General features: G+C 43.2%; 1 protein-coding gene across 2 annotated transcripts in view; it reads left to right on the forward strand.

Moving 5' to 3' along the window:
• The first annotated feature begins 3,637 nt into the window (after positions 1-3,637).
• Positions 3,638-24,719, forward strand: part of THRAP3 (thyroid hormone receptor associated protein 3) — a 38,031-nt gene continuing 16,949 nt past the window's right edge. The window contains exons 1-3 of one of the 2 annotated variants that reach the window (XM_066638482.1): positions 3,638-4,018; positions 19,002-19,083; positions 22,880-23,041. In XM_066638482.1, the coding sequence (XP_066494579.1) occupies positions 22,905-23,041 (137 nt within the window). In that variant the 5' untranslated portion in view covers positions 3,638-4,018; positions 19,002-19,083; positions 22,880-22,904. The remainder of the gene's footprint in view (positions 4,019-19,001; positions 19,084-22,879; positions 23,042-24,719) is intronic. The other variant, XM_066638483.1, reaches the window with a different exon arrangement.

Here is a 24,719-nt window from a genome sequence, read left to right on the forward strand (position 1 = left end):
TCTCCTTTTGTCTGTCCTAACTCTCCCGACACTCAATTTTAGTGAATGCCCCCTGGTTCTGGTGTGAACTCATCAAACTGAGATGGTGAGGGGATGGTTAAAACTCCCCACCCAGCAGATCCTAGAGGCCACACCAAAAGTTTTGCAACAAAAATTCCAGATCTCCTGTGAGAGGGAAAGTGACAGCCAGTAGTCAGCGTTGCCATCTAGCTGCCATGTGCCACCAGCACCTTACCTCCTGGAAACTCTTCCTTGCTCCCATTGCCAGCTTCCCCAGTAGTCCCTACTTATGTGCTACTGCTAGCCTCCAAAATACTCTGGCTGCCTGAAGTATTTTTGGTGCCTGAAGCAAAGCACCAAATGTAGCACGCTCCCGTCCTTCCCCTCCCATTTTCTATTAAACTCACACCCTCACTTCCTTCCTTCTTTTACATCTGTCCCCTTTTGTTTTCTGTTAAACCATCCCCACTTCCTTTATATCTGCCTTGAGGAGCAAATGTGAAAATAAGGATGTGCATTTCTCTCCATCTCTCTCTCTCTCTCTCTCTCACACACACACACACTCTAAAGTGCTGCATTTGACCTTTAAAGTCCTTTACAGCTTGGGACCAGTGAATCTGAGAGAGTGCCATCTTCTGTACAGTCCTGTCTGTTCTGTCATCTGAGAGGGCCCTTTTGGTTGTTCTATCATTATGAGAGATTAGGGGGATGGTGGCCAGAAATAGGGCCTCCTTGGTGGTGGTGCCAGTACTATGGAATTCCCTCCCCCTTTGAGTTGAGAACACCTCCCTCACTATTAACCTTCCAGAGAAGCCTGAAGACATTTTTATCCCGAAAAGCTTAGGACATAAGTGACTGCAGCCTACCTAGACCACTGGCCATAGAGGGGCAGGGCTGAAATAGTATGCCCAAGGACAGAGGCATAACTAGAAGCTCTGGCATCCAGGACAGTGACTACATGTCATGTGACATTGTGAAATCATTTCTGGCTTCTCCCTGGAGAAGGAAGTGCTGGTGGCTTCATGCCCCCGTTCCTTCTTCTGTAAATGCTCCCCTTAGAAGGGGTGCCCCCTTCAAAGGGGAGCTTCCACAGGAGAAGGAAAGGGGGCCCCAAAACGACTGCAATGAGCACCCTCTCCTCTGGGAGAACCATAAGCAGTCACTTCCAGGTTCTGTGTTCTGCTTTGATTTCTGAGATGGTTGGCAACCTTCAGTCTCGAAAGACTACGGTATAAGCCTACAGCACCCGCTATTCCCAGGCGGTCTCTCATCCAAGTACTAACCAGGCCTGACCCTGCTTAGCTTCCAAGATCAGACAAGATCAGGCATGTGCAGGGTAACAGTGGAATGTTTGAATTCTGTTAATTCAAAAAAGTGAATTTCTGTTCAGAAGGCTGGTGTATTTAATACATGCTTGCAAACTTTAGGAGCTCAGCTCCTTGCAAGGCAATTAGCAGCTATCTTGCAGACTGCAGGAGCTGAACTCTTTGCAGGGAAATAATTAGCAACTACAGTATCTAATTACTGTAACTACATAACTAAACCCCTGGGGGCTGGGGGATAAGAATAGGCCCTCAGTTTGGCTGTACTTGTCGTAAGAGGTGACTAAACAGCCACTGGGCAGATGGGACTCCTTAGCCTGGGAAGGCAGCTCATCTGAGAGAAGGAAAGCTCTGATCCCAAACCTCCACTGCCTTGTGGCTACATCCAATTATGGAAGAGGCTTCAGGAGTCAACCTCGAGTCCGAGTCATTTCATGGCTGAACACAGTCAGGTTCTGGCAACTCCTGCAACGCTGCTGGAACCAACCGTGCTGGCTTCTGCCTTTCCATTGGACCATTTCAGCGACGTGGAGAGGGGGGATTTGCTGCATGGGTAACAGTCTATCCTCCATATCTACTCTATCCAGGCTTTGCGCACTGGAGAGGACACTCTGTTCCAGAACCACCATTCAGAGTGCAATACCACAGTCTTCCGAGACTGAAGGATGCCAACAGACAGTAACTACAGTATACAGAAAATACAGTAAAGATTTTCACCAAGCATATTTAAAGGAATTCCTCCAAAAAAGGAGGTTTGGGCTGATCAAGAAAAAATCCGGTTTCTCCTTGGAGGTGCAAATATTGAATTAATTGAGAAAGTGGAAATATTTTTGAAATTAGTTATTAAGAGGACAGTAAGTTCTACTGTAATTGTTATCTAAGGTAGTTGAGGATTTTTAAATCAGTTGTTATATCCCCAGCCAGCGTGGGAGGCAACTGGGGGTCAGAAGTGATACCAGACCATGAAAGATGCATCTGAAATGTTGTGCGGTTCTTGAAAGATAGAACCTTTTTGTTATTGTAAAAATCCCCTCAGGGGTTTAGAGATAGCCTGCCTATGTGAACCACCTTGAATAAAGTCAGAGGAGTAATCCTATGATCAGAAAGGCAATATATAAATACCAGTTGTTGTTGTTGTTGTTGTTGTTGTTGTTGTTGTTGTTGTTGTTGTTATTATTCTGTATCTTTATGCCAATAAAGGTATTCTGAATGAATTGTTTCCATCACTTGTTGGTGACCCACCAAAAATCAGGTTGTGACCAGGGTGACCAGATGTCATCACTGCAAAAGAGGACAGGGCACCCCAAAATGTAGGACCTGACAAAATAAAAGCTAAAAACACTTGTCTATTGACATTAATTTAGGGCAAATCCTGTCCAATTTTCTAGTGCCGGTGCAGCCATACCAATGGGGTGTGCACTACATCTTATGATGGGGCAGCAGTCACAGAGTCCTCCTTAAGGTATGGGAATATTTGTTACCTTACCTTGGGGCTGCATTGGGCTGCACTGGTGCTGGAAAATTGGATAGGATTGGGCCCTTAGTGTGATTAATGTAAACACTATATCTCTTATTATTAAGTTAAGAACTATATTGCATATCATTTATTAACTACAAGAAGGCTATGTGCTGCTTGTTCAAAGGGGAAAGGAAGACATTTAAGTCCTTTTCCAGGACATGAGGCTAAGAAAAGAGGACATGTCCTGGAAAAAGGGGACATTGGTTTGGGAACCACTGGCCTAATGTAAACTTGACTGCCATCCCCACTTCCCAATTAGGTAATCATTTATCCAAATTTATTACATGATCAATAAATTATTTATTGGAATGATATTCTGCCAGGGGGGATAAATGCATGGTAGTCACAAGCCTATGCATGTCTACTCAGAAGTAAGTTCAATGGGACTTACTCCCAGGAAAGTGTGGATAGGATTGCAGCCTTAAGTAAATAAAACTACCAGCAGGTTCTTGCAAGAGGGGGAGGTATTAACCCCAGCCTCCCTATGCAACAACCCATTCACTTTCCCCTTCCACTCTCAACAACTCCAGACCACGTGCCTCCCCTGCAAAAGAAAAGCTTTTCAGACTGCGCAATTTACAGGAGCTGTGCAGGCGCTTCTTGGGAATTGTAGTCCGTCCCGGTGTGGCCACCCAGCAGTCAAAGGCTCAAGGCGACCAGATTCAAACTCCATCTCCCATCAGCCCTTTCTCTGAACGAGGTTTGAATCGCGAGATTGAGAGGCGGCGGGTAGCGAGCGCCATCTTTCCAGGGAGGAGGATGTGCGGGAGTTGTAGTGTTCTATCTGGGGCATGTTCATAGTGGTCCATGAGTCCAGCGTTGTGGAAGAACTACAACGCCCATGAAAACGCGCCTCTCGGGGCGCGCGCAGAGCGTCCGAGGCCTGCCGCCTGTGGTGGAGTTGTGAGGCGTCGAAAGGGAGTCGGGGGGGAGGTTGAAGCGCGAGACAAGGCGGTGAGCGACGACGAGAGCCATCTTTGCAGAGAGCAGGGCATGCCGGGAGTGGTAGTGTTCTACCTGGGGTACGTCCGTAGAGGTCCATGAGTCCTGTGTTCCAGGAGAACTACAACTCCCATGCAAGCGGCCCCTGCTCTGCGCGCGCAGAATACCTGGGCCTGCCGCTGTGGTGGACTTGTGAGGCGGCGAAAGGGAGTCGAGGGAAGGCCTCGTCTCTTCGGTGAGTGAGCGGGGGCGCTTTCGCGGCCTCCCCTTTGCCTTCAAGCCCCTCTTTAGTGAGGAGGCGCCGCCGGTGGGGGAGGAGCGACAGTCGAGCGACAGTCGGGAGCTGAGAGGGAGGGGCGACAGTGGGGGGCTGAGGGGGGGCGGGCGACAGTGGGGGGCTGAGGGGGCTACAGTGGGGGGCTGAGGGGAGGGAGTGAGAGCTGAGGAGGAGGGGCTGACAGTGGGGGGCTGAGGGGGAGGGGTGAGGGGGAGCAAGTGGGGGTCTGGGGAGCGGTGTTACAGTGGGGGGCTGAGGGGTGGAGGAGGGGGCGCCCTGAGGAAAGTCAGTTCACAGCAGGCTGCATTTCACTGTCAGGACTTGATTGACCCCCCTCCCCCGTGGCTTCAGGGAGCAGTTCTGAAGTGAGACTTCCCTGTGGTGTTGGGGATCGAAGGACCGGCCTCCAAAACCTCATCTTTTCTCTCCCTTTGTGGCCTCGTTCCTCCTTCCACCTCACCCTCGCTTTTGTGTCCAACTTTGCATATACACAACAGGGATCAAATGCGTACCCCTGTGGGCCGGGCAGAAATTGATTAAATTAACCTAGTCAGCCCTGTAATACCATGACTTTCATCTGCTTTCAATTACATTCAGTTCTCACTGCTGCTAGCTGTTGCATAATGAAGGGATGGTCCTCCTCCGGTCCACCTTGGGTATCTTTCCTGGGTTCCACTGCTTGCACTGTATATTCGGGCAAACAGCTGACAAGGGCCCAATCCTATCCAAATTTCCAGTGCTGGTGCAGGCACAATGCAGCCCCAAGGTAAGGGAACAAATGTTCCCTTACCTCAATGTTTCTCAACTTTTGTCTCCCAGTGTACCATTTCACATGGTCCACTTACTCAAAGTACCACTGGAAGTAACTGGCAATGACATAACCACCAGTTATGTCTGGGTTGTGTGGCCAGATGTGACATGACAAACACCTGTAAGAGGCTTAGGGTGAATGGGAGGGGTTTTCCAAGCACAGAAAAGCATGCTTTGGAGCTCAGTCTGCCAAGAGAAGCCTCGTGCCACTGTTTGTTGTGTCCTGTCCCTGGTCTCACTACTAGACAGCAGGGATCCTGTGAGTACCACCAGACACCATCTCAAGTACCTCTGGTGGTACCCATACCACTGATTGAGAAACACTGCCTTACCTTGAGGATGCTTCCATGACTACCACCCAACTGCAGGATGCAGCACATGCCCCACTGGCACATGTATGCCAGTGCTGGAAAATTGATTAAGGTTGGGCCCTCAGTATAATAACCCCAGTGTAGCTGCTGTTATGCCATACTCTCCCTCACAACTTATACATCATGTAAACCGAGAACAGGTGACTTATGAGGAATTTCCTTACCGGTCCTCACACTGGAACCCAAAGAGTCATAGGGTGAAGATTCAGCAGACCCTGAGCCCTGGTAACAGAGAGGTCCCTCCTCTCTCCCTTGCAGAGTTCTGTCCTTAGACCAACTCAGTAGTGAAAGTGACCTGAATGGTAGGAGCACCTGGCAGTGTTCACCAAGAGAGAGAGTGAGAGTGACATTCATGGCTGTTAACTGTTGCAGAAGGATGGAATGGTACAGCCATGCTATTTATAGCAAAGACGCATTTGACAATAGGGAAGGGTCAATATTTGGTGGTGGTGGGGAGAATCATGAGTGAGACATGCAGCACCAGTGCATTGCGAAAGAGGATTCCATTGCTTGCTTCTGTGGGCAGACCTGAGTTGGGGGGCAGGGATAGGGGACAAAGCCCACCTGGGGGCTCGGGCCATGACAAAGCAAACTACGGGTGGGGCCTTGGTATCCACTGATTTGGCTCACCACTGATATGGGGATCCACCTTTAAATGCCTTGTAACAAGGAAAAAAAGAACCAAATTCTAATTTTCTACCAGAAAGCCACCAGTTGAAAAAGTTTGGAAACCACATATGTTATATAGTTAGTTGTTTACAGTATTTGCTGCCCAAAATAAAGGTGCAAGCTAAAGAAAGCTATGTTTTGACATCTATCCATTTTTAAACATTTTTTTACATTAGCATTTCATCTATGCTCTGGTCCCTAAACAGATGAAAGTGGAAAAGGTTCTCTCGAGCCACTTGTGAGGGGTGCAACTTTTGTCCCAGTTGGTTATTAAAAATGTGATGATGGTGATCATGATGAATGAGAATATATACCACTTTTCAACAAAAAGTAGTTCACAAATCAGTTTGCATAGCTAAATAAATCAGTAAATGTTTCTCTGTCCACAAAAGGCTCACAAGAGTGTCAAGCTCATTTCATTCAATATGCTGAATAGCATTCATGGCACCTGCTGAGGGCTGGAAGTGACACCATTAAGCAGGAAGTGATGTAATTAAGCTCTTGATGACCAGAAATAAGCACTTTATTCTCACACAGAAACTCCTTAGCGGCAAATGATAGACAATGTGCAAATCTTGATCATATTTTCAATATATGAGAGAGCCGAATTATCATGTGGGCCACCCTTTCAGCCAGCGCTGCTTCTGCCACAGTGCAGCTAAGCAGGTGAGAGACAGTCTGGAAGTGACACCCCAGCAGAAGCAGTGCTGTTGAAAGGGTCACCCATGTGATAATTGGGCTCTACCAACTCCTCTGCACAACTCCCTCTCTTACCCTCTTGATCTTTCCCCTTCCCCATGGTGTTCCTTACCTTCTGAGACCTCCATCCTCCTGTCCCTCCCAGAGCCTCAGCAGAGAGCTTCCCCAGGCCTGATGGGGCTTATGTTTGACACCCCAGTGCACAAGAGACACAAGGAAGTCACTGGAGAAGCTGCCATCCTGGGGTGAAGAGGGACAGTTGCTCCCTCCCCCACACTAAATAGTACTGTTTTAAAAAGTGCTTCTGAGCCCAGTTTGCAGAGGATTAGGGCTTTGTTTGGGAGGGGCAGTTTGTTGTTTATATTTGTTTATTGGTGGTTGAGAATTAGGTCCCAAGTGGGGGAGCTGGTATGGTGTGTGAATAGGGTTTCCAGTCCTCCAGGCAATGATGTTTTTCTCCATATTGAAAGCAATGCTGGAGATTTTAACAGAGCTTCTAGGAATTTCCAACATTGTAATTTGTTGGGGAGGGGAGAAATTCCTAAGAATAGCCTCAGTCTGAATTGGCAGCATTGTGTGTGAATGGATGTACCCCCCCCCCAAAAAAAAAATATTGGTGGCCACATTAGTCTACTAGAAGAGAAAAAAATAGTGAAAACAGGATCATATTACTTTATTAGGTTACTTAAAATGTTACAAGCCATGAAAATATTTTTGAGTTCTTCAGGGCTTTTGTTCAGTTGTTAAACAAAAGAAGGAAGGATTATGTGAATTTTATCCACTTTTCTTCCCTCCCCCCTTACTTTGTTTGATATCCAACCTGATGAGGAGCTCTGGAAAACTTGAACACTTGTTGCTCACAACTTGGTGGTGATTTAGTTGGTCCTGATATTGCATTATCAGATTATAACTTTTGGCCATATCTGGAAAATAGGTTCCTGTGTGTGCTCAAGATAGGAGGGCAAGCATTTGTGTATTTGGAAGAGAGGTGCTGTTCTCTGTTGAGAAGTGATGGGGCTGGGAAATGAATTAGGTCATACTGTGTGTCCTCAGATGTGTATTAGAGGTTAGAGGTTGTGATGGACTGAAGGACAGCAGTAGAGGTGCATATTGTATGCATACATGTTGCTCTTATCCTGTTTTTCAGCCAAGGCAGTGTCCCAAAGCAGCATACAGTATAAAAAATATACTAGGAAGGGGTGTTAATGAGAGTCAAGAGAGGGCATACAAGAAACTGCAGATGGGTTAAGGGGATGACTGATATCGAAGATGCCAGTCCTTGGAAGCAGCTCTTCTGTTTGCTCTACAGAGCCTTCAAAGTTAGGAGTTTGTGCAGATGGATTTTATTATGTACTAGGGATCAGTGTGTATGTGGATTTGAATTCTCAGAGCTGGAGGTGCCAAAGAGAAAGAGTTGGTATGATTAGTAAAAAAACAATTATCCCTCTTGGCACTAAGTCTTGGGTGTTTTGTGGAGGGATTGAAAGTATAAATTATGTGAAGCAAAATGGAGTGCTCTGAGCTTAGGGAGACATGTACAATGGTGCAGAAGTCGAAGAGGAACAAATTCATTTGTACAGTTCCTTGTTTTCATACTTTGCCTATATGAAACCTAATGCGATCCAAAAAATGAGGCAACCTATCTGGGTTTTCCAGGTCAGTTTCCCCACAGGGAAACAGGGGTGTGTGTGTGTATGTGAGGAGGGGGTAGTTTCTTTACATGTTCTGATTTTTGGCTGTTTTCTGTACCATTTTTTGGAAAAAGGCAGAAGAGGAAACCTCTAAAGTGTACCAAAGTGATGTGTATTAGGCCCATTGCCTATCAATACTGTTCCCCAGGGGAGCTAGCAAAACAGCCTTTTGTATGATCTTAAGTATAGCTCCTTTTTTTAGTATCCCCTAAGCAACAGGGTCTTCTTGAAACATGTGCCTAATCAGTATACCAATGCATCTTTGAAGTTTCCTGTTCTTTGCATTGTACCCTCCCTCCTTTCTTCTGTTTTAGGAAGCCATTATGCCTCCCTCAGCAATGTGTTGTCTTTGCTTTTCTACCACCAAATTCTGCATCATCATCATCATCATCAGTTTTTCTGTCCTTGCAGGTCTTAGAAACTACTACATAGTTTGCGCCTTTCCCATTAATACCAGATAACTATATTGCTTGGCGCTGTGATGCTAGTAGTAATCTGTTGCATTTCTGTTCAGTAGTTAATTGTTTCTTCTCAAAACAATGGTGTGTATCAATTATTAACTTTTAGGGTATTGGGTTAGCTGCTGCTGCTATGTTTGTCTGCTTAAATTGGATGGCACTTGTATCTGTATTCTGAGGCTGCAATCCTATACAAACTTACCTGGGAATAGTTCCCAATGAACTCATGCATAGTATTCGGCCAAGTCTGTCGGAGAAAAAATTGAGATTGCTTTTAAGATCTTCCAGAGGGTCAGCTTAGAGATACATAGGCCTGGGGAAAAAAGGATAAAAATCCAGAAAGAAAAGAAGTGTTTTTTGTGTTTTTTTTCTTAAGAAGTGTTTGGAAAAATTAGAACTTTGATAGAACATTGAAAACAATTCTGATGATTTTTTTTTTGAAGGAATTAAATAATTAAGGTGAGTCTTTACTCAAGATGCCAGGAGCCATATGTAGTATGAAGATTTGTATTGCAGGCCTGTCCCTTGAGGAGGACATCTGGGTGGTATTCTGGACCCCTTGCTTGGGTGGTCTTGACAAGGCAACCAGCATTGGTGGGGACAACTGCCTGGCTGAAAAGGTGCCCCCGCTGAGTCCATGTGGAAGGGAACCAGGTGTAAAGGGGAGAAGCAAAAAGAGAGGAAAAAAGTACACAGGAAAATGCACACTATTGCGCCTCAGAGTGCAACATTGCCCCCCCAGCAGTGCTGCCTCCCCCACCCAAGTAGTGGTAGCTTGATTTCCAGTTCACTCGGATTCTCTCCATCCATTCATCTGCCCCCTCTGCCCTTCTCACCCATCACATCTCTTCATTAGTCGATCTGCAGAGATGATAGCAGAATGGAAGCCAATTAATTACTACGCGCGCACACGCACACATGCACAAGTTAAGAGGACAATCCAACAATCAATCTCTCCCCAGGTTCACTGTTCAGGGGGAAGGGAGGGGGTCTCTTGGAGAGAGAATGATTGATGGCTTGTCAGCTGGCTGCCCTCTCTCTTATTGTAAAGGACTGTTTTCCTTTAGTTTAAAGGGCCCTTCTCATCATGTTGAGATAAAAATCTCTACAACAGTATGAAAAACATTTTAAAGGGGTGCATTTTTCCCCTTCTCCAGGGATCAGCACTTTCCTTCTCATGTGCAGGGGCCATTCGAGTTGAGTCAAATCCGTGTATGAAAAATCTGTGTATAACAAGGTTAGACCTATATAATTAAATACAAGTATTGCCAGGATTTTTATTGGTCAGATATTTCTTGAATCAGCTGCCAGAACCTTGACTGTTCCTTTTTGGTTTTTAATGTTGTAGTATGTTGGAAATGCTGTAGAACAGGCAGAAAAAAACAAAAAAGCTTCTGTTTTTCTTGAATTAACTTCTTGCCATTTTCATAAGTAATTGTTTTCCAGTGTGTTGAAAAGCAGAAAGCAGACATTTCCTTGGATGGAACTTAGATAACATGACTTGGTAGTGTGAGTTGAGAGTTAACTGGCTTCTGTGAAGGGAGAAGTCAATATGTGTTTTCCCTGACTCTGTAGTCAGTAGTGTTTTCCATACTTTTCACATACTATATCCAAGACAGTGGCCTCTTGAATGATTTATTCTTGAAAATTGTTTGGGGTGTTTTTTGCATGAGTCCATTTCAAAATTCCTCCTTAGTTTGTCATACTTGGACACAAATTTTATTTTCCAGTGATGGACTGCATTTACAGTTCTAATTTTCCTCTCTCTTGTTTTTGTGTGTAATATCCTTTAGGATTTGGGAATAACTGCTTTTTTCATTATTCCTTGCTGATTTGGCAGAATGGCCTGTATCTGGTATGGGTTAGCTTGTTGCTTTGAATAATTCTAGAATTTGCTGCAGCTGAGATAAGAACCACTTAAAATTCTGTGTTAATTTTGTGGAACCAGAATAGGAATGACTGCATATTTGACATGTACAGCATGCTTCTGACCACATTCTGTGGCTCTTCTTGGGTATATCATGCTAGTGTGATACATGAATGAGTCTTGAATTAATGTGCTGCTGTGATTCCTTTCCTCATCAGCAAATCCTAGTTTTCCATTATATACAAATTGGACAAATCAAGAAACAGTGGTTTGATCATGGTTTCTTGGCAAACTGTGGTTTGCTGACACATACAGAAGGAACTGCAGGAATTATGTTAGAACTTATTACCATAACTCCAAACCTAGTACTTGATCATAAATCTATGTCCTGGTGATTACTAGGAACTTAATGGAATGACCTTAAGGGACCCGGGAAACTAGAGGCCAGTCAGCCTAACATCTATACCGGGTAAGATGGTGGAATGCCTCATCAGAGATAGAATCTCAAAACACATAGACGAACAAGCCTTGCAGAGAGAGAATCAGCATGGCTTCTGTAAGGGTAAGTCTTGCCTCACGAACCTTATAGAATTCTTTGAAAAGGTCAACAGGCATGTGGATGTGGGAGAACCCGTGGACATTATATATCTGGACTTTCAGAAGGCGTTCAACACGGTCCCTTACCAAAGGCCACTGAAAAAACTCCACAGTCAGAGAATTACAGGTCCTCTCTTGGATTGAGAACTGGTTGAAAGCCAGGAAACAGAGAGTGGGTGTCAATGAGCAATTTTCGCAATGGAGAGAGGTGAAAAGTGATGTGCCCCAAGGATCTGTCCTGGGACCGGTGCTTTTCAACCTCTTCATAAATGATCTGGTTGAGCAGTGAGGTGGCTAGGTTTGCAGACGACACCAAACTTTTCCGAGTTGTGAAGACCAGAAGTGATTGTGAGGAGCTCCAGAAGGATCTCTCCAAACTGGCAGAATGGACAGCAAAATGGCAGATGCGTTTCAATGTAAGTGTAAAGTCATGCACATTGGGGCAAAAAATCAAAACTTCACATATAGGCTAATCGGTTCTGAGCTGTCTGTGTCAGATCAGGAGAGAGATCTTGGGGTGGTGGTGGACAGGTCGATGAGAGTGTCGACCCAATGTGCTACGCCAGTAAAGAAGGCCAATTCTATCCTTGGGATCATTAAAAAAGATATTTAGAACAAAACAGCTAATATTATAATGCCATTGTACAAATGGATGGTAAGGCTACACCTGGAGTATTGTGTCCAGTTTTGGTCACCACATCTCAAAAAGGATATAGTGGAAATGGAAAAGGTGCAAAAGAGGGCAGCTAAGATGATTGCTGGGCTGGGGCACCTTCCTTATAAGGAAAGGCTACGGCGTTTGGGCCTCATCAGCCTAGAAAAGAGACGCCTGAGGGAGGACATGATTGAGACATACAAAATCATGCATGGGAAGGATAAAGTGGGTAGAGAGATGCTCTTTACACTCTCACATAACATCAGAACCAGGGAACATCCACTAAAATTGAGTGTTGGGAGAGTTAGGACAGACAAAAAAAAATTTCTTTACTCAGCGTGTGGTTGGTCTGTGGAACTCCTTGCCACAGGATGTGGTGACGGCATCTGGCCTGGATGCCTTTAAAAGGGGATTGGACAAGTTTCTGAAGGAAAAAATCCATTATTGGTTACAAGCCATGATGTGTATGTGCAACCTCCTGATTTTAGAAATGGGCTATGTCAGTTGCAAGGGAGGGCACCAGGATGCAGGTCTCTTGTAATCTGGTGTGCTCCCTGGGGTGTTTGGTGGGGCCGCTGTGAGATACAGGAAGCTGGACTAGATGGGCCTATGGCCTGATCCAGTGGGGCTGTTCTTATGTTCTTAAGCATGTGTGCAACCTCTCTGACTAGTGGTCAAGAGGAGGGACAAAATAATTGTGAAGTTTGTTTTGCCAACTTGTTTGTATAGTTCACACACATGCTTAAGGTTTAGGATACTTTGTGTTTAGATTCCTTGACCTGCTTTTGCATGAAGGTAAGGGGATGTCCCTTTCCTCAGGGCTGCTCTGCAGCTGCGTCAGCTCTGGAAAGTTGGATAAGGTTGGACCCTGGGATTCTGATCCACTCCAAAGAGCACTGAGAGAAAGGAGTTAGTTCATATTCTGGAAAGCAGGCAAACTGGCAAGTATGGCAGAAGAATGTCAGAACAGGTCAACTGGGCAGTAGTATAAAAGGTAGGCTGTGCACTCAGCAGTACCTTCTCTACGTTTTGTTCATCTGTGACAGTGACCCTTTAAGTAATCAACTATCCCAGCGGTTATCCCATCCAACTACAGTAAGTTCTTGGGGGGGGGGGGAAGGCTGCAGGGACTGGGATGTGCTCACCAGTCCCTGCAGCAGCCTCCCAGGGGTGCGGGGAGCCCTGTGAAGCAGATGTAAGGCTGTCAGCAAGTCTGCCTTCTTGGCAAATGAATTATTTGAAAAGAGATCAAATAAGGAAAAATTAAATGCATTGCAGGATATTTAGTAATGTAGAATTTTGTTTTTGTGCGCTCTCTCTCTCTCTCTCTCTCTCTCTCTCTCTCTCTCTCTGCATGCTGAGAAAGTTTGTTCCACTTTTTTTAAGAATACTTCACCAAGAGTGGCATGTGACATTCTTATATGAAGTTCTACTATCACAGCATTCTATAGGGTTATTAGAACACTCGATGTTCTAATAAATGCATTTCTTTCCAACTGTCTTCTGGGAAAATGTATGTTTAGAAAAAAAGAGATATTTGTGTGTTTGTATTGCAAAAGACCGAGGAGAGATGCTGTTGGGTTAGCTCAAATATTTGACATCCCCTGCCCCAGTTCATACATTCAGATGAAGGTGCTTTTGCAATTGTGGTAGTGAAGGGTTGCCAGCTCCTTTCCTTGAACAAGCTGATGTCTTGAAGTCTTACCTGCAGTACCCCTCGTGCAGTTGACCTGTCCCACTCTGCCATCATGTTCTTGCATTTTAGCACAGTGGTTCCCATGATCCAGTTTCTGGAGGGTCATGAAACTGACAAGTTGATACCCAAGAAAGAAAATGTATTGAACACTATGAAAACTGATAGGAGCAGCATTGCATGTTTACTCATGAGAAGATGAGTGTGTCTTTGTCCACTTTGAAGGTCAGGCTGAGGGGATCATAACGCTACCAGAATGGTCCTGATCTGATGAACACAGGCCCCAACAAACTCTCATCCATTTAGGTGGGTCCCAACTGAGTGTCGTTTTAAAAAATGGGTCCTGATGCAAAAAGTCTTGGGAACCAGTGTTCTAGCCGAATGTATGAACTGTAGCCATGAATGCTCTTTGCAAAACAGCCGTCTGAAATAGAATGTGAGTACTTAATGCAATGGCAGCAATGATCCACATATACAGTTGCTAGTTCATTAGCAGAACATTTGTTCTGATTATAGCCTGTTCTTGGATGCCCAGCATGCTAAATGCATGCACTAAGACCAATGATAACGTACAATGATAGGTAATAGTACAGTGTTTCTGATTGAACTTTAGTTATTTAGCTGACGGCGCAATCCTGAGTCCAGCTTGAGCTGGCACAGCCACCCCTGCACCGGCTCAATGTTGCAAACGTGCCAGAAAGCATGTTTGCAGCTATGTGAGAGCCGGCTAGGCTGGCGCAGAGACTCGTGGCGGCCTGCCAGAAACTGGAAGTGGGTCATAATTACTATTTTTAGCTTTTCTGAGGCATGGGGAGCCCTGCAGAAGGGTCCATAGGACTCCCTGCACCCTTGGAGGCTGCTGCTGGCTGTGGTAAGTAACCCCCCACTTCTGTCCTCATCAGTAGCATGATCGTGGTGATCGCATCACTGCCATGTCCCTGCAAAGACTTTGAGTGGTTCCCAAACTCCCAGAGAGTTTGGGAACCACTGCCTTAAGGTGTTACAAGATTCCTCATTGTGTTTGCTGCAACAGTTTTCTCTAAAAACAATAAACGGTCCCTAAAATAAAAGCTCGACCTGTAGTTCTAGGGTAGAACAGCATTTCTGATGAGATCCAAAAAAATATCCCATGCCTTTACTTGATTATTTGAAGAAGAAGAAGAATCTTTTATTACGGTCAGTGACCAGTACATAAAATATAAAACTATGCACTTGAAAATATCAGTGCACGAGGAATAAAATTTAACAATTATACAATTAAAAACATTGAACTAAACAATCACTGTCTTCAAAAGACCCAAACCCATCACCCATTCTCAGCGGCAAACTTTCCAACAAAGGCGGCAACTCTACTGAATTTAGTCCACTTTCAGTATCAGTGTCCTGATGCGTATTGCCGAAGAGATTATCTGTCTAGTCATAGTTTGGGCAATAATAAATATCAGTTTGCCCCGTACAATTGTGTAACACGTGATCAAAAGTCAAGTGTGTTTGACCCTGTATTGTGTTTACATAAAGAAAAATGTAATCTTTAACTTGTATTTGCTAGAATCTGTTAGCAGGCTCATTTATTTTATTTAAATCAATTAATCAAAATTTCATTAATTTTGTCCATCCTGCTCCAAACGCTGCTGTGAAGTGAGAGGCTGACCCTATCCCTGAGTCTCTCCATGTTCCTGAGTACTTGGAGGAGGAGTAGCATTGATGACAATCACAAATAACTGGATCCATAAGCCAGCCAACATGTGTGAATCCCTGAAAAGCTGCCTTCTCTAGTCTAATACAGTGGTTCCCAACCTGGGATACATGTACACACAGGGGTACTTGCCAGGACCCTTAGGGGTACTTGAAAAAGAATTGAATGATCATGGAAATAGGCAGGTCTGTATTAGAATACCTTGCGGAGCTGGCATTAGAATGCCTTATGGTGCTAATATGAGGGGTACGATTTTTGAAAATGGGCTACCAAGGGGTTCGCTAGTAAAAAAAATGTTGGGAACCACTGGTCTAATAGTAAGCTGTGCCTTCCATATACAAGGACAGTATCTAGGATGGGATTCCTAGTTTGGACCTTGGTCGGACAAGTTAATTCCTGGGAGAAGTGCAGGAAGATAGATTTAATTCATCATCCGATATAGAGCTGCCTGGAACTATAGCTGCTGCATGTAATAAGAGACTGCTAAAACAATTATGCTTCTGCAACCAGCATCTTTCAAATTACAGCAGGTTGCTCTATAGAACCTTGGCCAAAAGGAATAGCAGGAGTGTGCAGTCTATGATCCAAGGGTTAATTCCTAAGATTGTCATGTAGATTAAAACCTGGCAAGTAAAAATAAACTAAATCCACTTGAGGTTTCTGACTAGGGGGGGAAGCTTACTGTGGACTATAAATTATCTGCCCCTGGGGAAACTCAAGAGATTGCCCTGATGCGTGTGTTGCACAGGAAAGTCGTTGTTATTGAACTAGCAAGCATGCTGTATGACACAGAAAACTGACTAAAAGTAGCTGCTGGGGAGGGATTTGTGGGTTTCCTTTTTGATTTTTAATTTAGTTAATAGGTTATTTTTAAGGAGGCTTTAGAATTCATGGAGAAATATGACAGACTTTCTTCTAGCTGAACATGGCAGACTTCAAAAGTAACAGAAATCTCATGGGGAAGGTTATAAAACATAGTCATGATATTTGGGCGATGTGTTGTCTCTGCTCATATGACAAGGAGAGAAGATAATAAACGGAGTTTTCAGGTGGAAGACAATTAAAACATCCTTTGAGATTGGCGTACTCAGTAAAACAGTTGGAACAGGTGGTGACTTCTGGTTTCTGAAAGCCCAGGTGGTTTGGTAGAGAGGTTGACTGCACTGAGGTGTGTTTGGCTGGCTGCCACATCTGTTGCTGGGGGACCTTTGGGCTTCACTGTGTTGAACAAAAGGCTTTTTTCCCCTCTTGGGATTTAAAAAAACAATAAAATGAAAGTCATAGGCAATTTTGGTTTGCAGCTATGGCAGTAGAGAGGCAAAGCAAAGTACTTTCAGTGAGAGAATCTCAAGCTTGCCCCTTTAGTTCAAGTGCAAAGACCTTATTTTGAGTATTTGCAGAGGAGTAGTAGGAGTATTTATATACTGCTGTTCAATGAAACATTCACAAAGTGGTTCACAGATAAAATAAAACGGCTCCCTGTTCCAAAAAGGCTTACACTCTATAAAGACAACTTTATATTGTGATATAAAAGTAGATAACTATATTGTGGCATGAAAGCAATTTGATTTGTGGGTAGACAGACTTTTCCTGTATTGTTTAGTGGGGGCTACAGGGAGCACTTATGGGGCAGCTCCTTTCTACTAGTTGTACTTTATTTAGGCACTGAGACTAATTATTTTGACATCTAAAAACCTTTGATTGGGTTATTTTGAATTATGAGATGAATGCATGGCAGTCATTCTTACACCTATCCAGTACATATTTTGTCATTTGTTTTTCTCTCAGTTGATGGAGCTGATATCCTTGAGATAACTTCGCTCCAAGTTAAATGGGCTAAGGGCACAATTGTACTTGTACCTACAGGTACAAGATAGTAAATCCTGTTGGTAAACTTATAAGTAAACATGCTGGGGATATCACTGTAAGTGATCTTGAACTGGTGTGAGCCATTTGGCACCTTGCAGCTGCGCTGTGACTATAGCACACGGTCTACCTTGTGTGAATTGATGTGAGGTGGGTGACTTGCAGGCCACCAGGACTGAGTTAGAAGGCCATTTGGTTCCTGCTGTTCTTTTGCTCCTTATCTGCGTTGTCCTTATATCTTGGCATTCTTTTACTAATCTTTTTTTGCAATACAGTTTTCCTGAATAGTATATATCATTTGGTTCAGTAAGACACTCCCTTATAAGTATGTTTAGGATTGCAGCCTTTGTTAATAAAAATCGCATCTCCAACCTCCCGCCTATTGGTGTTTCAAGAGGTAATATATAAAACCTTAAACATGGAGTAACTAGCTGTTTGAATAGTTGGCAGATGGTAACTTTCATCCAGGAATTGCGCTTAGGTGCATTTCTACCCCCCCCAAGAGACTTCCAGCTCATGTTTGAAGCTGCAGAACACGCTTTCCTACTTTTCTGAGAGGGTACCTATTTTATACCCTTATGCTGGAAGACCAGCCCTTTGCTGCAAAACTTCTGTACTTCAGTGTCATCGGTTTTACTTCAATGTTTAAGAGCCAATTTTGGATGGCAGATTGCAAATGATAAAGTTTATTTATACTAAGGTTGCTTCCATTCCTCTATTTGTCTTAATTATCATGGCCAGAGCATGGCAGCAAGGACTGTGGCCACACTATATGTAGCAAAGGCAATTGCAGGGACACAGTAATAGGCGAACAATGATCAGTATCTCACAGACTGATTAAAAGGCTTGGTGGAGCTGGAGCAACCTTTGGGCTGACTGTTGCGGAAAATAGGTAGATAAACTGTTTATTTTCACTTACTAGTCCAGTGGCTTCCCAGCTTACTGATGCCCTGTCATGGTGCTAATCTATTCTCATGAAATTGCCCACATTCTCGGTCTGGCCAAAATGGCGGCACCCAGGAAAGCCTGTAAGAAGAGGAGGTTCACTACAAAACTCCTGCGTGCCACAGTGCAGTTTGGGAACCACTCTGTTAGTCTACCCTTTTCTTTTTAAAATCTCATAAATCTTGGAGGATTGATGGCATAGTGGGAGGAATTTAATTTTTAGGACCTTCTGGTGAGGGTATAGTATAGGCCAGGGGTGCTCAATAGGTGGATCGTGATCTACCGGTAGATCGCGAGGCAAAATGAGTAGATCGCGGAGTGCCGACCCCCCCTTCAGGTGCATCTGGGAGGAAACGCTGGGAGTAAGGCCCATTGTACTCAATGGGGCTTACTCCCAGGTAAGTGTGGCTAGGTTTGCAGCCTCACAGCCTAATCCTAGGCATGTCTACTCAGGAGTAAGTCCTGTTATACTCAGTGGGGCTCAAGGTACACCAACATACATTGTACACATAAATGTTATATGTTATGATGGCGCGAACATTGTAAAAAAAAACTCTGGTAGATCTCCGGGCCTTGCAGGGTTTCAAAGTAGCTCTCGAGCCAAAAAAGTGTGAGCACCCCTGGTATAGGCCAAGTATCTGAATGTTTTTGCAGACAGGATCAATGCCTTTTTAATTCTGATGGGTCCTTCTCTCTTCTTTTAGTAAGAGGAGCCATGCCAGCTTACTACCTAGTTAAGTTAATGTTCAAGCCATGTAAGCTGTTCATGTGCATATGAAAAATAGGGTGACCCATGCCAGGACAACAATTCTAAGTAGGGGTTGGCCTGTGCCAAATCTTAATGAATGCTACCTTTATACCTTGCCTCAAAGTATAATGCTCACTTGGGGTGCTAATTCAATAATTAATAATTTTGTCTTGCAGAATTGTTTGATTTCACAAGTGGGAAGACACTGTGTCAGCCGACCACTGAGGTGTGTCAAGGCAGAATCTGCTTTCAAATAAGGTAGGTTTGCAATAGTGTATCATCCTGATATTGATGGTGGGGGAAGGGCTTGAGCATGACTTGCATAATGGCATTATTATACAAAGGCTGCAGTCTTATACACGCTTTTCTGGAATAATCCCCCTTCAACAGAATGGGACTTACTTCTGAGTAAACATGCATAGGATTGTGCTGAAAGTCACATAACTTTCATGCAGATTAATTTATTCAGAATATTTGTACCATGCTTCTTCGCCCACCAGGGTCCATGAGGTGACTTACCACAGTTTTAAAAGCCATAATGAAAACCATATCCTAAATACCCTATCACAACTTCTTGTGTTTGCAAAGCAGTGTTTGGTATTCTTTGCTCCTGGTTCTTGATGGTTTTTGCATTCTGTTTTTGGCCAGTTTCATATACTAAATTCCCCCTTGGTTATGTCTGATTTTTAGTAGCATGTCACTAATTGAATAAAAGCATCACTTCCCGGAACATGTTAGCTGATCATTGGTGCTAAAATACTGCATAGTAAAGACATATACGCAATGAAATTTTTGTTGGAGTCCTAGAATTTGTTTTAAAAAGTGAAACCAGACTACAGAAACTTGAGAAATTTGGGGAAATTCTATCCTCCTATTCCAATAATTACACAGGCCAACACACATTTTGCTTCCTTAAACGTTACACCGATTCCTGGGTATATTTGGGGTGCAGATTCCAGAAATGGCATGCATTTTGCCCTATCACATCTAGTTTTGGAGACACGGCATAGCCTCTTTAGTGAATAGTTCAAGCAGCTTCCTCATGAAGAAGCCTACACCATGGCTTCCTCATGAGGAAATTGCTTGAACCATTCACACAATTGTGAATTAGCACCCCAAGTGAGCATATACTATATCTCCAAAACTATACTATATCTCCAAAACTAGATGAGATAGGGCAAAATGCATGCCATTTCTGGAATCTGCACCCCAAATTCATATCAAACCACCATAAAGTTTGGGAAGAACTTTTCTGACCCTCAGTTTTGTAGGCCTGTGTTATTGCAACAATATTGTAAGGTAAATCAGTACATATCCCCTTGTAGATAGGGTCTTATGCTGAGGATAATGCTTAGTTTTAAGGCCATGCAATGAAACTGAGGGGGAGTTTGATATTTGCAGCGGTCACTCTAAGGTAGCTGAATTGCTGCAAGAGCTTAGGGCAGTGCAGCAAATTAAAGATAACTTTAGTTGGTTCTTTTGGTGCTAAGTGTGAACCTAAAACTGTAGCTGTGCTCTGACCCAGTTGGTCAAGAGGTTACTTCAAGCTGAATTAATATCTTATTCTATGCTTTGAGCATTGTTTGAGAAGGATCGTTGACTATGCTATTGCTGGCTACAAAGAAGGCTTAGTTACAGCTTGACTGAGAACACAGTTTTGAAGAAACTGGTCAATGACTGTAGATTGAGGGGGTAGGAGGGAATAGGAACTGGAGAGTAGACAGTTCTTCGGACTTTAAAAAAAAAAAGGTTATTGCATGTCCAGGAAACTTGCAGTGGTAAGGGGAAAAGTTTTAAAGGTTCTCCCAAACCTGCTCCTTGTATCCTGTTTGGGAAAAAATGAAAAAAAAAAGTCAAGCAGTTAAAAGTTGAACATAATAGTAAATTGCATTTTCAGTGCTTTTCTCAAATTTTTTCTCTTTTCTCTCAGGATGCTTAAAGTAATGGAGATAGAAATTGGTTGCCTTTTTTGCAATAGTTTTCCCTCTGATCAGCCAAGATGTGGTTTGTGAAACTGACAGGGCAGATTAGGTTACATGCACCAAGGGTTAAACAAGCTGCACTGCTGCTCAATCACCATTATAGCCACACCCCTTGGCATTTATAAACTAGACAGCAGCCTTTAGGGCCTCTAAAAAGTTAGACAACCACTGGATTAAATGTTTGAATTTGCACAAGGAGCTTCAGTTCAGACCACTTCTCAGCCATGGTACCATCCCTGAAACATGCTCCATACATTTCTTGTTCTTTTTGGGAACCTATTCCTACACGCAGAACTGGACATAATTTTGTATGAACGGCATGCGTGTCTATAAGTTGCAGGTTCTTCTGGTAGATGTTCATGGAGTGCACATGTGCTCCTCCATGTCGTTTTTGTTTGTTTGTTTGTTTTTAACCATGAAAATGTGCTCTTTGGACCTATTTTGTTTTTCCTGTTTTCTGTCTCTTCAACAATTGTAGTTTGTATCCTGGTGAATAAATGTAAAGGGTAAGGATAAAAAGCCCTTAACTTCTAGGGCTCCTTGAATGTTCAGAATGCAGTTGCCTATGAAATATGAGCTCTTGTGTTAGGAGGAGAATGAAGTATTAACCCTTGATAATAACTCTCTGGAAATCTCAGTTGTGGTATTGTTTTATCCCTTATATTTTCTTGGAGCATGTATTTGGCAGAAACTACCCTGATACAAATGTCCTGATTTCCAAGAAGAAAACATATTTACAGTTTAGGGCATGATTCTGAAGAATTAAGGCAGTGTGTACTTTGCAGCACAGAAGAACTTGATCTCCTGTATGCTTTTTGCGAAGGGATGATGATGGACCAGACCAGGTGTTAGTTTATAGGGTTAAGTCTGTGCACAGTCCTGGCAGAAATAGAGGGGGGAGCTTTCAGGGCCTTCATTCGGGATTACTTTAGGTATGTGAGTTCCCTCTTCCATTTCAAAAATGGGTTGAGCATGCAAGGAAACTGGTAGCCTGAATTAGAACTGGGGGGGAGGGGAGGGGAGATGAGTGGTGTCCTGGGAATTGTTTTGTGGGTTGCCAGTGTTAAGAATAAACAAAAATCCTAAATGTGGGCTATGAGCAGTGTTTGAAGCAAATAAAAATACTTTGCAGTGAGTTGCTTCTTGCAGTGGGTTGCTTTTTATCTGAATTGAAGTCTGTTTGCAGCATTTCCAAAACAAGTAAAAAAAAATCTTGAACAACGTGGAGACTTTGCTGGGAAGAAATAGATTTTGCTTCTCATTTGTAACAGTGTATGGATTTATTTTTTTTAATTAGGTCTGTTTTGCAGTCACAAGTTGGAATTTATGTTGAAACAAATTGTTTGACTTTTCTTAACTAGGCTCATAAGTGCCTGTTGAGAAGCTACTGAGCAGTTTTCTAGTTAGTTATATCTGAGTCATCCTTAGTTACTGTTTTGTCCTGGCTTATTTCTAAAATTATAGAACTTCTGTGTGTTAGCTTTGCTACATTCTCTCAAAAAATTCCTTTGTTCAAAGATATCTGATGCTGCAGAGAAACTTATTTTCCATCACCAACACTTGAAACCTTGGAATACTTGGAAAGATTCTTGATTTATTTTGGCTGCTAAAGGAGTCCCTAGTGGTTGCTTGATTATGACAAGTATATTGGTTTAGCTGCACAGGGGGCTTTTCAGAGAGGCGACACCTTATCCTGAGAGTTAGTGTGTAAGTGTTGTGTAGATTGGGGAGAGTCGTCTGTGCTGGATGTTGACTGATATCCTTTCTCAAAGTAGAAAGATTTTGGGAAACCTGGACAACTTTATACTTGATGGTTGTAGACTTACTCTAAATGACTTGATCTGTAGGATGAGCAATACTGAAACAGCATTTTCTGCAGTGAAAGGGCACCGAAAGTAGATTTCTCAAGATTTATGTAAACTGCTGGTCCTGTTGGTGTGTGCCTGTGTATGTATATTGTTATCAGAAAGCGAAATTCACTATTCTTGAGCCTCTGGAACAGTAAAAAAGAGAAGCTGGAGGAAAATTTAACTACATATTTTTTTATTTAATCTTCCCCTCTGTGTTGATAGGTGTGAGTGAAAGGAGTTATCAGAGATGTCAAAAACTAATAAATCAAAATCAGGGTCCCGTTCCTCTCGTTCAAGATCTGGATCACGATCTCGGTCCCGGTCTTTCTCAAAGTCTAGGTCCAGGTCCCGATCTATTTCACGGTCAAGGAAACGCAGACTCAGGTAAGTACCACTGGCTATTTCTAAGAGTATTGTTGTTCTTTGTGTTACTTTTACAAAAGAGGAGCCTGTGCATTTTGGAGTTATCTTGCAAAAAGTCTTTTGCTAGATTTCAGATTAAATACTGTTTTTGATATTCCACTGATCTGTTTTTCTTATCAGATATGAACACCAGAAACAGGTCTTGCTCAGAACACTTGCCAATAGCCAATTGCACTTTTTACGTGGCTCCAAAAGAAGAAAAGAGCCACGTAAAAAGTAAATTTTTAAACCCTGTGCTTTCTATTCTCAGTGTCTTTGAGAAGGACCTTTTGATGTATTGGTTTTCTTGGAATTGGCTGTTGGCAAGTACTCTGAGCAAGACCCATTTCTGGCGTTCGTGTGACTTTGAGGAATGCTGTAAATTGTAGTGGGAGGTGAACAAAGGGGTTATTTCTTGCTCTGTGTTTAGTTCTTTGCATGTCTAATCTGAGGTTATTGTGATCAGTGGCATAATTGCCTAGCTTCTGATTGCTGGGAGTAGATAATAGATGTTGTGTACTTACGTTCGACAAGCATACTTGAAATATTGCCCCAAAATGTTCTCAGTAGCTTTTCTGCCACCTTCTTCGGGCCCTTAAAGTTTGTGTTTATTAAAAACCACATATAAAAGCAAATGGTTTAAATTATTTTAAAATTTAAACTGTTTTATATTGTTTGGTTTGGATTGTCGCTCTTCTAAATCATTTTGGTGGTCCCTCAACCAAACTGGGACCCTTCCACCAACGGAACAGAAAGGTGGTGGTTAAATAATTTTAAAAATAACTGGATCTTTACTAATCTTGATCCACTACTGAGGGTATTTGTCAAGAATGGCACGGGGGTGGTAGTGGCTGGTAACTAAATTCCAAAAAGGGAGATGAATATTCTCTCCATTGATTTCTAGAGGGAATTCACTGTCTTCATTATTCTAGTCAGGCGGCTAAGTCTAGGACTCCTAAATGAAAATAAAAAAAATTATGAATAATCTTAGGGATCCACTTCTCAGACACATCTTACAAAACCACACCCATTTAGTCCTTTTTTTCATTCGTGCCCTATTAGTTCTTTTCTATCTTGTGTAGATATCATTTAAAGTATCAGTAATGGGCTCACACAGATTTTGTAGCTTGCTAGGGTTGACTTAGAAGTGACTGTTAATAATTATTGTGGTTTTTGAATAAGATACTGAAAGGCGGTAGTAAAATGCAGCCAGAGGGGAGGACAAAGCCAGATGGATGAGAGGAACTCAAGTACAGCCAATCTCCTTATGAAGCGCAAAAGCATTAGAAAGGGGCTACCCATAAGCTGGGAATGTCTGGCTGCATTCAGGGAAGCTGTGGCAAATGGAGAGTGAGCTCTGGGTGCAAATTGTCCCTGGGTGCAGGCAGCTTTTGGAGAACTTTTGGTTTTGAGAATGACTTGACTAGAGAAAAGAATGGAAGAGACTAGTGAGTGCAAATCATCCATCAAGAGTTTAGTGAACTCGCAGAGGTAGGTTTCATGCACGACTTGGAGATTATAGCCTGCAAGCTGTATACCTGTCAGAAGGAAGAAACCGTGGCAGCTGGTTGCTTTTGGTGACTTGGCTTTGGAAAATGTGGCTCAAGTTGCATTTGTTCCTCTCTCCAGGGGGGTCCCTCTTTCCTCTTTTCCACCTCTA

This window comes from Tiliqua scincoides, chromosome 10, assembly GCF_035046505.1.
Source record: "Tiliqua scincoides isolate rTilSci1 chromosome 10, rTilSci1.hap2, whole genome shotgun sequence".
NCBI classification, from domain to species: domain Eukaryota; kingdom Metazoa; phylum Chordata; class Lepidosauria; order Squamata; family Scincidae; genus Tiliqua; species Tiliqua scincoides.